This window comes from Moschus berezovskii, chromosome X, assembly GCF_049115385.1.
Source record: "Moschus berezovskii isolate FMDL1 chromosome X, NW_MosBer_1.0, whole genome shotgun sequence".
NCBI lineage: Eukaryota > Metazoa > Chordata > Mammalia > Artiodactyla > Moschidae > Moschus > Moschus berezovskii.
The window spans coordinates 89,729,668-89,741,843 of NC_142488.1; the positions used below are offsets into that span (position 1 = coordinate 89,729,668).

A 12,176-nucleotide genomic window follows, 5' to 3' on the forward strand; every position below is an offset into this window, starting at 1 on the left:
TACACTCTGTGCTTAGGCAGACTTGCAGTGAGGGCAAGTTGATGCTTCCAGGGCTTGGGAGCAGATAGAATCCCAAAGACCCCAGGACTGGGGTTGATTTTCTTTTCTAATCTGTTTAAAATCAATGGATAGTTCTAATCATTGCATTTACCCATGATGGGTAAGTTTGGCAATGCCCGGTCCAATTATTCAGCTGAAGCATTCCTTGAGACCCCTTTCTGTATTGATCAATTATTTAATTAAACTGTATTTCATTAATCCCAATCCAGCACAGGAAACAGCTCTTTACAAAATACACATGTGAGTGAAGTTGGAGAGCACTGAGATTTGCCTGCCCGCCCCCCACCAATTCAAACACTCTCCTCCCTGTTTAATGATCGCCCTGGCAAGCTCTCAGAAAGAGCTCTCACTTCAAGTCATACATCACCAAGAGGTGGCACAGCCTTCAATATCTTTATTTCAAGCTGATTTCTTTTTCATCAAGAAAGGGTCTTATGCGTTTACTTTATGCTGAGGAAATGGCTTTAAAGGAGTCCCCTTTATCATTATCTCCATATAAATAAAATTTTATAGACCTCACATTTTTCTCCTATAAAAATTGCCACTGGCAGTCACAGGTTTCAAAGGTAAGAGCAATATTAATTTCCATTTCTCCCATCTGAAATGACTCGGAGCTGAAGGAAAGAAAAGTCATGGCCATTTCACTAGTAACAGGATTAAAGCATTTATGAGGCATTGCAGCTGCTCTTTTATGGTACCTGATTGATATTCATGTGTGGTTAGCATTTGTCTACTAACTTGTGTAACGCAGAGAATAGTAAAAGGGAAACAATAATTGCATGACTGTTACATATTCAGGGGGCTCTGATTCACAGAAGTATGCATTTCAGTCGGTGTCAAATACAAATCAGACCTACAGGAGCATATTTTGACTGATTAACATGCAAGCACAGATGGCACAAAAGACACACTGGGTGTGTAGGTGTGTTGAAAGCACACACACTTTCACTGGAAATAGCAGCATCATTCATTATCAGCAAACTAAAGAAACAACTTTTTGTTCAACTGTTTTGATGAGACACTGCTGGAAAAAAAATTCCATGTACTATCCTAAATTCGATATTGTAAGGAGGGTCAGCAAGACCCTCCAAAGTGCTGATCAGGAAACCATTTTTTAAAATTACTATGTGTTATTACAGTTTCCAAATTTCTTCTCCCTCTCTCTCTCTCCACCCTCCCCTCCCCCATCCTCCTTCCCCCACCCCCCTCTCTCTCTCACTCATACCACACACATACCCTGAACATATTGCAAGGGAAACTGTAACAAAATAGCCCATAGTGACATCCACTGGCAGGAACCAGCTCTTAGTACCACAACAGAGTTACATATTAGAGGAAAGAACCATCAACTCCAGAAGATTGCTATTTTTAGTGAAACATCTAGATGCAAAAGTCCTGTCCCTCATTGGGATGTTTGGTGTCTACCCAACAACCACATATTTGAAAACATATAGATGACTGGTAGAATTTCACTTCACATAGCAAGATGTTTGAGGACTGGATACAAAACAAGCCAAGAACACACTAAAAAACTCTAATCACCTGCTTCCCCACATACTCCTGTTCTCTCTTCCCCCCACTCTAAGGTTTTCTAAGATTCCACTCACAGGCTCTCTTCAGAGTTTCTCTTTACACAGGACAGGGCAGCTGCCAGCACTCCCGTTCCTTTCAGTACTTGTCCCCAAAACTCTACAGCCCCCAAATCAAGTTGTGGTACTTCAAGATTTTGCCAAAAATCAACCTCTCTTTCTCTCAAGTCTCTCTCTCTCTCAAAATCTCTCTTTTTTATTAATTTTTTTTCCTGCCATAACTTCATGGAGACAGCTGTGCAAATTTTAAAATGATAATTGCTTTTCTGCTCATCATCATTATGTGACAGAATCCATTCGAACAGTAAATGGTTGTCTTCCAGCAAATTGTCAAATCAAAAGAATTGATCAGCTGGGGCTAACACAAATTCCCCCTCCCCCTCAAAAGAAGCTGCTGTAAGTAGGATGCATGCATTTAAATAGGAAACAAAAGCATTGGGATTTTCACACAGACACACAGATACACCTTATTCACCCAAGACAAAGAGGGAAAGAAAGAAAAAGTTGCCTCTACCTGCAGTTGTAGGTCCGGATCTCTTTGTTGTCTCTCTTGCACTTGATCGCCACGAAGATCATAGTGACAAAGAGGATGCCAGCAATGCAGCCCAGGGCGATAATGAAAATCTGGGACAAGTTCACCGAGCCCGTCGACTCTTGGGCGTCGAGAGCAGGGGACAGGTAGACTAGGACGAGCGCAGAGGCAGAAAGAGACGTCTTGCCGTGGTCGCGGGCCACCACAATAAGCCGGTAGGAAGCCTTGGAGCTCTTGCTGAAGGTGCGAGTGGTTCTGACCTCGCCATTGATCTGGTCTATTTCAAAGAAACCGCGGTCGCCCTCTGTCATGTCATAGGTGACCCGGCCGTTCTCGCCCTCGTCGTAGTCATTTGCTTTGACAGCGGTCACCAGGTAGCCTATGCCCGAGTTGCGGGGAACGTGGACTTCCGCGGTGCCGTTGATCAGCGGTGGGGCGGTGATGACTGGGGTATTGTCATTGACATCGAGGATGATGACCCGAACAGTGGCATTGCTCTGCAGCGAGGGCAGTCCGCCGTCCTTGGCCAGCACCTTGAATTCAAATGCCTTGGTCTGCTCATAGTTGAAGGATCGCAGCGCATAGATATCACCCGAGTTGGGGTTGATGGAGACATAGGTGAAGACAGGCATGTCTCGCACCTGTGACGGCACGATCTGATAGGAAACACTGCCATTGAGACCCAGGTCGGGGTCTTGGGCTGACACCGAGAGCAGATAGGCACCGGGTGTGTTGTTTTCCTGCACAAGGACCTGGTAGTAGGGCTTGGAGAATTTCGGATAGTTGTCGTTCTCGTCCGTGATGTGCACAGTAAAGGACTTGGCACTCTGCAGCATGGGCACGCCGCAGTCGTTCGCCTGGATGGTGAGGTTGTACTGGTCATTCTCCTCTCGGTCCAGTTGTCCGTTCACCAGGATAGTGGAGAAGCTGCCGTAGTCCTGCAGCTGAAAGGGCACGTTGCCCAGCAAGTGGCACTGCACGTGCCCATTGAGGCCAGAGTCTCGATCAGACACCCGCACCAGCGCAATCATGTAGCCCAAGGAGACGCTCTCGCTCACCTCCACCAGCTCGCTGTTTACCGACAGCAGGTTGATGACCGGCGGGTTGTCGTTGGTGTCCAGAACGCTGACGGTGACCTTGCAGTGTGCCGGGATGGAGTTGGGCCCCAGGTCCTTGGCCTGCACGTCCAGTTCATAAACGTGGCCTTCTTCATAGTCTAGGTCACCGATGACGGTGACCAGGCCGCTGTACGGGTCGATCTGGAAGAGGTCTCTAGTGATGTCATTGACGTAGCCGTAAAATGAGTAGACCACCTGGCCATTGGTGCCTTCGTCTGGGTCCGTAGCGTTGAGACGGATGACGGGAGTGTTGCGAGGTGAGTTCTCTGGCACGCTCGCTGAATAGGTAGACTCGCCAAACACCGGGTTGTTGTCATTGGAGTCGGTCACTTTGATGCTGAGGCCAACAGTGCCCAGGTGCGGGGGGTCGCCGCCGTCGAGCGCAGTGATGCGAAAGCTGTAGTGCGACTGCGTCTCGCGATCCAGACTCTTCTCCACCACGAGTTCGGCGAAGCGTGAGCCGTCGCCGCGGGTCTTGATATCCAGGCCAAATAGCTCGTTCGGAGTCAGCTCATAGGTCTGCACGCCGAAACTGCCCGAGTCCGGATCATAAGCGCTGTCCAGCGGGATGCGCGTGCCGGGGCTGGCCGCCTCCGAGATCTCCAGCTCAATCTGTGCCACCGGGAAGCTGGGAGCATTGTCATTAAGGTCCTTGATCTCCACCTTAATCACGCAAATCTCCATTGAGCTGGACATGACCTCGAGGGAGATGATGCACTTGGGGCTCTGGCGGCACAGCAGGTCACGGTCGATCTTTTGCTTGGTGACTAACAAGCCCGAGCTGGGGTTGATGTCCACCAGGTGCGGAGCCGAGTTGGACACCACACGGAAGGCAGAGGCCTGCCGTAGGTCCATTGCGAAGCCCGCCTCGCGCGCGTCCTTGGCCACGTTGGCGATCACCGTCCCGGCGCGCTGCTCCTCTTCTACCGAGTACTTGAGGTTAATGAGGGCGGCCGCCTGTGTCCATAGCACAGCCAACAGCAGCAGCACCGGCAGCAGGAGTGACTCCATGGCTGCGCGGGGCTCTGCCTGGCCTCGCCTCTCCACACCCCTCCGAGACCGACGCCGCCGGCGCGCCAGCTTCCCGCCGACTCGGGCCGCCTGTTGCGCGCGCCCCGGGGCCCCGGGGGCCGCGGGAGCAGTCCGGCCCAGGGCGGCCCGGCGGCGCGGGGGGGAAACCCCCGCGGGCTCCAATGCTGAAGTTGCGGCGGACCGGGCGGGGGCTCTCGCGGGGTCCGGGGGCTCCGAGGGGCCGAGGGAGCGCCGTGCGGCCCCGAGCCCCGTCCCTCCAGCCCGGCGATTCAGTTTTCCCCCTTCAAAGTTAGCCCGGCGCGACTGGCCGAAGCGGTGCAGGGTTGCGGGTGGAACCGCGTCTGAGAAGCCGGATAGACGCGCTGCTGAGTCCGGACCGCACTGGAGGCGAAGGCGGGGAGTGCAGTGCGGGTAGAGCCTCTCAGGCGCTGCCCGACCCGCCGCGGCGCACAGGCACTGGGGCTGGTGAGCACGCTGTCTGTGCACCTGGCATGCGCAAGGATCTACCCTCAGTGCTCCTGGCTCACTGCAGAGACAGGACCCGCCTGGAACGCGCCCTCCGGGATCCTGGGGGGCCACGCTGGCCTTTTCGAGGCCTGTTGGGGAGAAAGAGGGGTCGCAGGAGGGAGTCTGAGTTGCTGTCAAGCGCCGCAGCCGTCAGAGTATCCGGCTGAGCGGGATGGCAGTCCTCCAGCCCGCAGAAGACGGGGGAGGGGATAGGGGGCTGCCGAGACGAGAGCTTGCTCCCTTGCACTGTGGTTGGCTTCAGAAGGCTTGAGGGGCGCGTGTGTCCAGAATCGGAGGTGGACACGGAGTCACCCCCACTGAGCAGCTGGACTGCGGACTTCTGCGTCTCGGAAATTAAAGTTACCAATGCAGCCTGAGGCTCCACGTCAAGTTTGTGAAAACCGGCCGATGGAAATTTGTCTAAGAAAATAAAAGTCCGGTCTTTCCAATGGCCGGGGGCCGGGGTGGGGGAGTGGGGAGGAGGGGAAGGAAAGCAACAACAGTACCGGCCAGGAGAGGCGGGGCCGCCGCCGCTGGTACCAGAGGCTTCTCCTCCTCCCTCGGTCTGGACTGGGGTGTCGCTCCGAGGGCCGCCGCTGCCAGGGGAGGAAGCCCTTCTAGCTCAATCGCACGTCGCTGGGGTCCGCCTCAGCAGCTGCCACGGTCGACGGTTATGTCGCCACCAAAGTTTACTTGCGGGAGCTTCTTGATTCCATCCTCCTGGAGAGGCGCTGGCCGCGCTGCGTTGGGCTCACACCCTCCCCGGCGCTCGCGGACATGGGAGGTCTATCTCGCTTTCTCTTTCTGTCTTGGTCTGTGGGTGAATGTGTGAGAGAAAGGAAGAGTGAGTGTGTGGTGCGAGGAGTGTGAGTGGGGAGTGTGAGAGAGCAGAGGTGGGAGGTTTCTGATCTCGGATGAATCCGCTCAGCAGGAATGCCGCGGAGCGCAACGCTCCAAGGGCCCGCGCCGAGCTAGGGACGCAGGTGCCAGTGCTCCCCAGGCAAACAAGGGATGGTGCGCGGGAGCCGTGCTGCCGTCTGTGCCCGCTCGTCAGTCTCCCCTCTGCGCCTGCCGCCGCCGCTACTGCTGCTGCTGCTCCTGCCGATGCCGCAAACTACTGGCCGTGGAGTCTGGAGAGAGCAGGAGAGAGCCGGACCTGGCAGGTGCCAGTGCCCCCAGGCAAGCAAGGGATGGTGCGCGGGAGCCGTGCTGCCGTCTGTGCCCGCTCGTCAGTCTCCCCTCTGCGCCTGCCGCCGCTGCTACTGCTGCTGCTGCTCCTGCCGATGCCGCAAACTACTGGCCGTGGAGTCTGGAGAGAGCAGGAGAGAGCCGGACCTGCTGAGACAGGCTACGCCAGGCACTGGCCAATCAGCGCTCAGCCCAGCGGGCCCCGGCCTTGGGGCGGGGCCAATGCGCGGGAGGGGGCGGGGCCAGCCGGAAACTTACACACTGGCGGGACCAAGTGGTACCCCGGCCCGCCGAGCCAAGGCAGCAGTCTGGGAGGCCAGGCAGGCCCAGCAAGGGCTAGAAGGCAGGGTGGAGTAAGTCGAGGGGTGTGCTGGAGCTGCAGCTGAGCCTCCCCAGGAACTGCGCGCCTTTCGTGTTTGTGGAGATTGCAGGAGAGATGAGGATTTAATTCTCTCGGTGTGTTTATCTCCCTCACATATCTTCATATTTTTGAATATAATATTCATATTCATATTCTTTCTCTCCCCTCCTCCCGCCCTCTTTGTCTCTTCGCCCTAGGTTTGTCTGTCAGTTTCTCTTTCTTCTTCTCGGGTAGTGGAAGGAAGAAAGGGAAGGAGAAAGCACCCCAGACGTGGTCATTCATCCGACTCCTGGCCAGTGACTCTTCAGCTAAGAGCCGCGGCAGCCATCCTCCTGGACCGTCACCCCTATCCCTCCTTCCCGAGCAGACCTGCGAGCCCCCACCCCCACCCCCGGCCCAAGCAGGGTCCCTGACCCGGTTCTATTGGCTTTTGTCTGTTGTCTGTTAATCAAATGGGATCTGTGGCGCAGGGACTGAGCCACCCAGAGGGCTGGACACATTTCGTTGCCCCTCACCCAACACCACTGGAGAATTTAGCTCCCTATAAATAAACTATACGTTTGAGAAGAGCAGGTGGGCGGACGCCGCCGCACCGAGCCAAGCTAGGAGAGCCGCGAGCCCAGCGGGAGCTGCGGAGCTGGTGCGCAGTCTACGCTGGTCGCCGGCAGCTGGAGCCGGCGCGGATGTGCGGGTCGCCCCAGCTTTCCTGCAGGGCCTCGGTCCCAGGGGGCTGCCAGCTTCTCTCTGGCGGTGGTGGCGACGGTGGCTAGTGTGTGCCGGTGCTGAGAAGCAGGAGGCCGAAGTGGCCGGGGTTGATATAAAATTCGGCTTCCCTTTTGGACTGAAGGTGCCCTGGGGACAGAGGGGGCCTCCTCCCTGCCCCGTCCTGATTCTGTTAATTAAGGTCACGGGCTGGAAGAATCAGAAGTACTTCTCTGAACAAGTTGGGGTGTTTCGTTTTTTTCATCATAGATTGGGGATGGAGAGGGGCTGGCTTCTGAATTCACAATTCTTGAAAGAGTGCATCTCCCTTCTGAGTGAATCGTCTTGGATATTTGGGAGTCTTGGGTGAGCAAATTTATAATTAACCAGAGACACTGGCCCGAGCCTGTGTGCTTAAAATGAGACTCAATTTTGTCCTTTAAAAAACATTAAACAAGGGGAAAAGGCATTTGAACACATAATAGGTTTTCTCAAAACTGCCATGTTTTTGCAGAGAACAGCCTAGCTGCTTTTTAAAAATATTTCCCTTTCCAAGAGGAGCTAGTTTAGCGGCCTTTACTTTGGCAGGAGGAAGAAGAAGACAGCTTTCTCCCTCAGAAAGGAATTATTCTGGGATTGAGGTTGAGACCCCCCCCGCCCCAACGTGCATCTGAGACCAAGGGGGGGGGGCGCAGAGAGCTTGATCCGCTTTCCGCGTTGGGGGTCGTTTCACTCTCTCACATTAGGATGCAATTCAGCCCAGAACATCTAGGAGAAAATCGAAGGATCTGCAATGATTATCATTTAATTTGGTCATTTAGAGGTACAGGTGAACAACAGAGTTGTGACTCGAGGGAGCCGCGTGGCCCGCCTGCTTTTCTGCAGACCCTGCCAGAGGAGAGTGACAACATGGCAGGCAACGCGGACGCACCTCACAGGCTCCGCAAAGGGCTCCATTTGATTTATCACAGTTATTTACCTTTGATGTCAGCGAGTGGGAATGAAGTGCATCTTGGTCTAATTAAAACGGCCTAAAAAGGCATTTGAAATGGGTTGCTATCTGATCACGGGATATGAGTTCGGCGTTTGCCAGCGTTCTAAAATATTGCTTGGACTATTTAAACAGAACAATTAGCAGCATGCTAAAATGTTTGCATGCTATGCTTAGAAGCTTTAGCTATAAACTTGAAGGCGATCTGTTCTCCTTTAAGTTAAAAAAGGATGATGCTGCTTCCTTGTGGCGAAGGCGGTCAGGAACCCACTGATCAATAAAAGTAAACTGGCGCCTCCACGGCTTGACTGAGCGGGAGCAGAGTCTGAGAAGTAGTCTCGGCCATTAACAATCCCCCAGGTAACAAGAAATGGAATCATTTTACTCAGGTAAAATGATTATCATTGCCGTGGCATCTGAAAAGATGCACACAACAAGATAAGAGGGCTGAGGACCTCTTACCTTGGGGAATGCTAATAGAATGACTATAGTCTGCTGTCTTTAAAAGATAAATAAGAGAATTCAATCCATGTACAATGTCATTACCTGTGTAAATGCAATCACACTGTAAAGACACGTTCTGCATTTGCAAAGACAAATGTGCTTGCTTCACTACGGAGATCACACGGGTTTCCCTGGGTCCTTCTCGCTGTTCACACTCAATGCTCCCCGCCTTTACAAGTAGAGCACCCGAAGTACTCCCAGCTATACTAGACTGCTTTTATGAAAACCAGGTGCCAAGGGAGGCTGGACCGTGTGCCTCTGCTTTCCTTCCTTCTCATCACCTGCAAACTCAAAGTGATAGTGACACCTCCCCTCCAAAAAAACAGTTCTTCCATCCCCCTAGTCTACTTCTACAGATAACCGTAATGCCGCTGCCGCCGTTTGCACTCAGAATGTATTTTTTGCTAATAGACGCCCGTTATCATTATACTCCAACAATGTTTGCTAATAAACACACTTCATCATCGTACTCCAACAATGCTACTAAGTGAGGAGCCGAAAACACCTTCACGATCAGGAATTTATTAATTGAATAAAAACAGTTCTGGGTGAAGATAATGAAAACAAAAAGAAAGTTCTCAGTCTTAGATTCCCTTTACTTCAAGCCTGAAGTGAGCCCCGCCTCTTCAGCCTCTTTAGAGACACAAGAGGGACATCTAGCGACCATCCTCAGTATTTTTGCTCCAACCTTTGCTGAAAAACACTAGGCTCCCCTGGGTATCAACGACATTGCTGTGCAGCCCAGGGCAAGCTCTCTGGGCCATTGCTATGCGGAGGAAGCCAGCTCTCTGGGCCATGGTAGCTCTTTGGGTCACTGAGGCAAGAATCAAAATGCTAAGGAGATTTTTTTATTAATCTTTAAGATTTCAGTCATGCTACTGAAATAATGCTGAATGGCAATGGAAGAATAAAGTGGGGAAAGCCTTATATTTAAATTAATCTGATATATGAGGAAAATTCTTTGTGTTCCAACATTGACAAGGATAAGGTAAAAAGGTTTTATTCAAAAAGGTTAAAATTGATGGTAGAAACTAAATTACTAGCATATGAGGACTGTAGCACTGACAAGTTTGAACGATCTTTCTGAGATGTGTTTTTTAAATGTTTGCTTCAAGCTCCAAAGAGATCAGCCTTCAAATAACTTCATTCTCACTCTCTTCCCTCTAGCCCCCAATGTCCCTGCTGAAGAAAACTGGCTTGGCTTTTGTTGCATCTCATGGACATCCCATTCTACTCAACCAATTTGACCCGATGAGGTTCTCTTAGAAAGAAAAACTTGATTTAAAAAAATTGCCAAAGTCAAACTTTTCCAGCCTGCACATATAATCTTCTGACTTAGGTTATAATGCCTAGAATAGAGAGAATGAAAGAATGAAAATGGAGATAACAGCACAAATCTGCAAAGTGTCCTTGATAAAGTCATTGTCTTATTTCATCTTTACAATAGCCCTGGGAGGTAAAACGACCTTGCAGATGTGGAAGCAGACTTGCAGAGCAGTTCAGCGATTTTCTAAGATGACCTCATTACACAAAACTCAACCACTTCCCTTGTGAAATCAACTAGTGTTGGCTGTGTGCCCAGCATTGTGTTAGGGACTAAGAACATTTTTTTCTTAAGATGGTCTTGCCCTTGTGATGTTTTAAATTCAGTTGATTAATTTAAGAGCAGTGTGTAATTCTATGAGCTATAGAATTACATGCAGATAGCTACAGCTTCCTGAAATTCTGTCCCTTCTGCCCAAAGTGATTGCCAACTTTTAGTGAACCACCATCCACCACATACACACACACTCACACACACACATGTAAACAGACACACACACTCCCAGGCATCATAAAGAAAGGCCTTAAGAGGAGCAGCAAGGGATGTATGCCTACTAGGCATGGGTGGGGTGCATTTCCACCATCCTGGATGCTGTTTATGACCCTTCTGAAATACCAGGAAGACAAGGGAAGGGGGCCAAGAAAAGTCTTTGAATCCCTTGTACTTTTTCCTCGCTCTTCCTCCCAATCCCCACATTTTTGTGTGACAAAGGATAATAGTGACAGCCAGGGAGTTGTAGCAGGAAAAACAAAGCAGAGAGAGAAAGTTGTTCTTTCAGTTCAGTTCAGTTCAGTTCAGTCGCTCAGTCGTGTCCAACTCTTTGCGACCCCATGAACGACAGCACGCCAGGCCTCCCTGTCCATCACCAACTCCCGGAGTTCACTCAAATTCATGTCCATTGAGTCGCTGATGCCATCCAGCCATCTCATTCTCTGTCGTCCCCATCTCCTCCTACCCCCAGTCGCTTTAGCGTAAGTCCTTCCAATGAACATCCAGGATTGATCTCCTTTAGAATGGACTGGTTGGATCTCCTTGAAGTCCAAGGGACTCTCAAGAGTCTTCTTCAGCACCACAGTTCAAAAGCATCAATTCTTCGGCGATTAGCTTTCTTCACAGTCCAATTCTCACATCCATACATGACCACAGGAAAAACCATAGCCTTGACTAGACGGACCTTGGTTGGCAAAGTAATGTCTCTGTTTTTTAATATGCTATATAGGCTGGTCATAACTTTCCTTCCAAGGTGTAAGCGTCTTTTAATTTCATGGCTGCAATCAGCATCTGCAGTGATTTTGGAGCCCAAAAAAATAAAGTCTGACACGGTTTCCACTGTTTCCCCATCTATTTCCCATGAAGTGATGGGACCAGATGCCATGATCTTCATTTTCTGAATGATGAGTTTCAAGCCAACCTTTTCACTCTCCTCTTTCACTTTCATCAAGAGGCCTTTGAGCTCCTCTTCACTTTCTGCCATAAGGGTGGTGTCATCTGCATATCTGAGATTATTGATATTTTTCCCGGCAATCTTGATTCCAGCTTGTGCTTCTTCCAGCCCAGCATTCCTCATGATGTACTCTGCATATAAGTTAAATAAGCAGGGTGACAATATACAACCTTGACGTACTCCTTTTCCTATTTGGAACCAGTCTGTTGTTCCATGTCCAGTTCTAACTGTGGCTTCCTGACCTGCATACAGGTTTCTCAAGAGGCAGGTCAGGTGGTCTGATATTCCCATCTCTTTCAGAATTTTCCACAGTTTATTGTGATCCACACAGTCAAAGGCCTTGGCATAGTCAATAAAGCAGAAATAGATGTTTTTCTGGAACTCTCTTGTTTTCTCCATGATCCAGCGGATGTTGGCAATTTGATCTCTGGTGCCTCTGCCTTTTCTAAAACCACCTTGAACATCTGGAAGTTCACGATCCACATATTGCTGAAGCCTAGCTTGGAGAATTTTGTGCATGACTTTACTAGCGTGTGAGATGAGTGCAATTGTGTGGTAGTTTGAGCATTCTTTGGCATTCCCTTTCTTTGGGATTGGAATGAAGACTGACCTTTTCCAGTCTTGTGGCCATTGCGAGTTTTCTAAATTTGCTGGCATATTGAGTGCAGCACTTGCACAGCATCATCTTTCAGGATATGAAATAGCTCAATTGGAATTCCATCACCTCCACTAGCTTTGTTCGTCATGATGCTCTCTAAGGCCCACTTGACTTCACATTCCAAGATGTCTGGCTCCAGGTGAGTGATCATGCCATCGTGATTATC

At 50.7% G+C, this 12,176-nt stretch overlaps 1 protein-coding gene across 2 annotated transcripts in view; it reads right to left on the reverse strand.

The window, feature by feature from the left end:
• The window catches only part of PCDH19 (protocadherin 19), a 127,695-nt gene extending 123,385 nt beyond the window's left edge, over positions 1-4,310 (reverse strand). For both annotated transcript variants that reach the window (XM_055393573.2, XM_055393572.2), the window contains exon 1: positions 2,164-4,310. In XM_055393573.2, the coding sequence (XP_055249548.2) occupies positions 2,164-4,310 (2,147 nt within the window). The remainder of the gene's footprint in view (positions 1-2,163) is intronic.
• Positions 4,311-12,176: the final 7,866 nt, after the last annotated feature.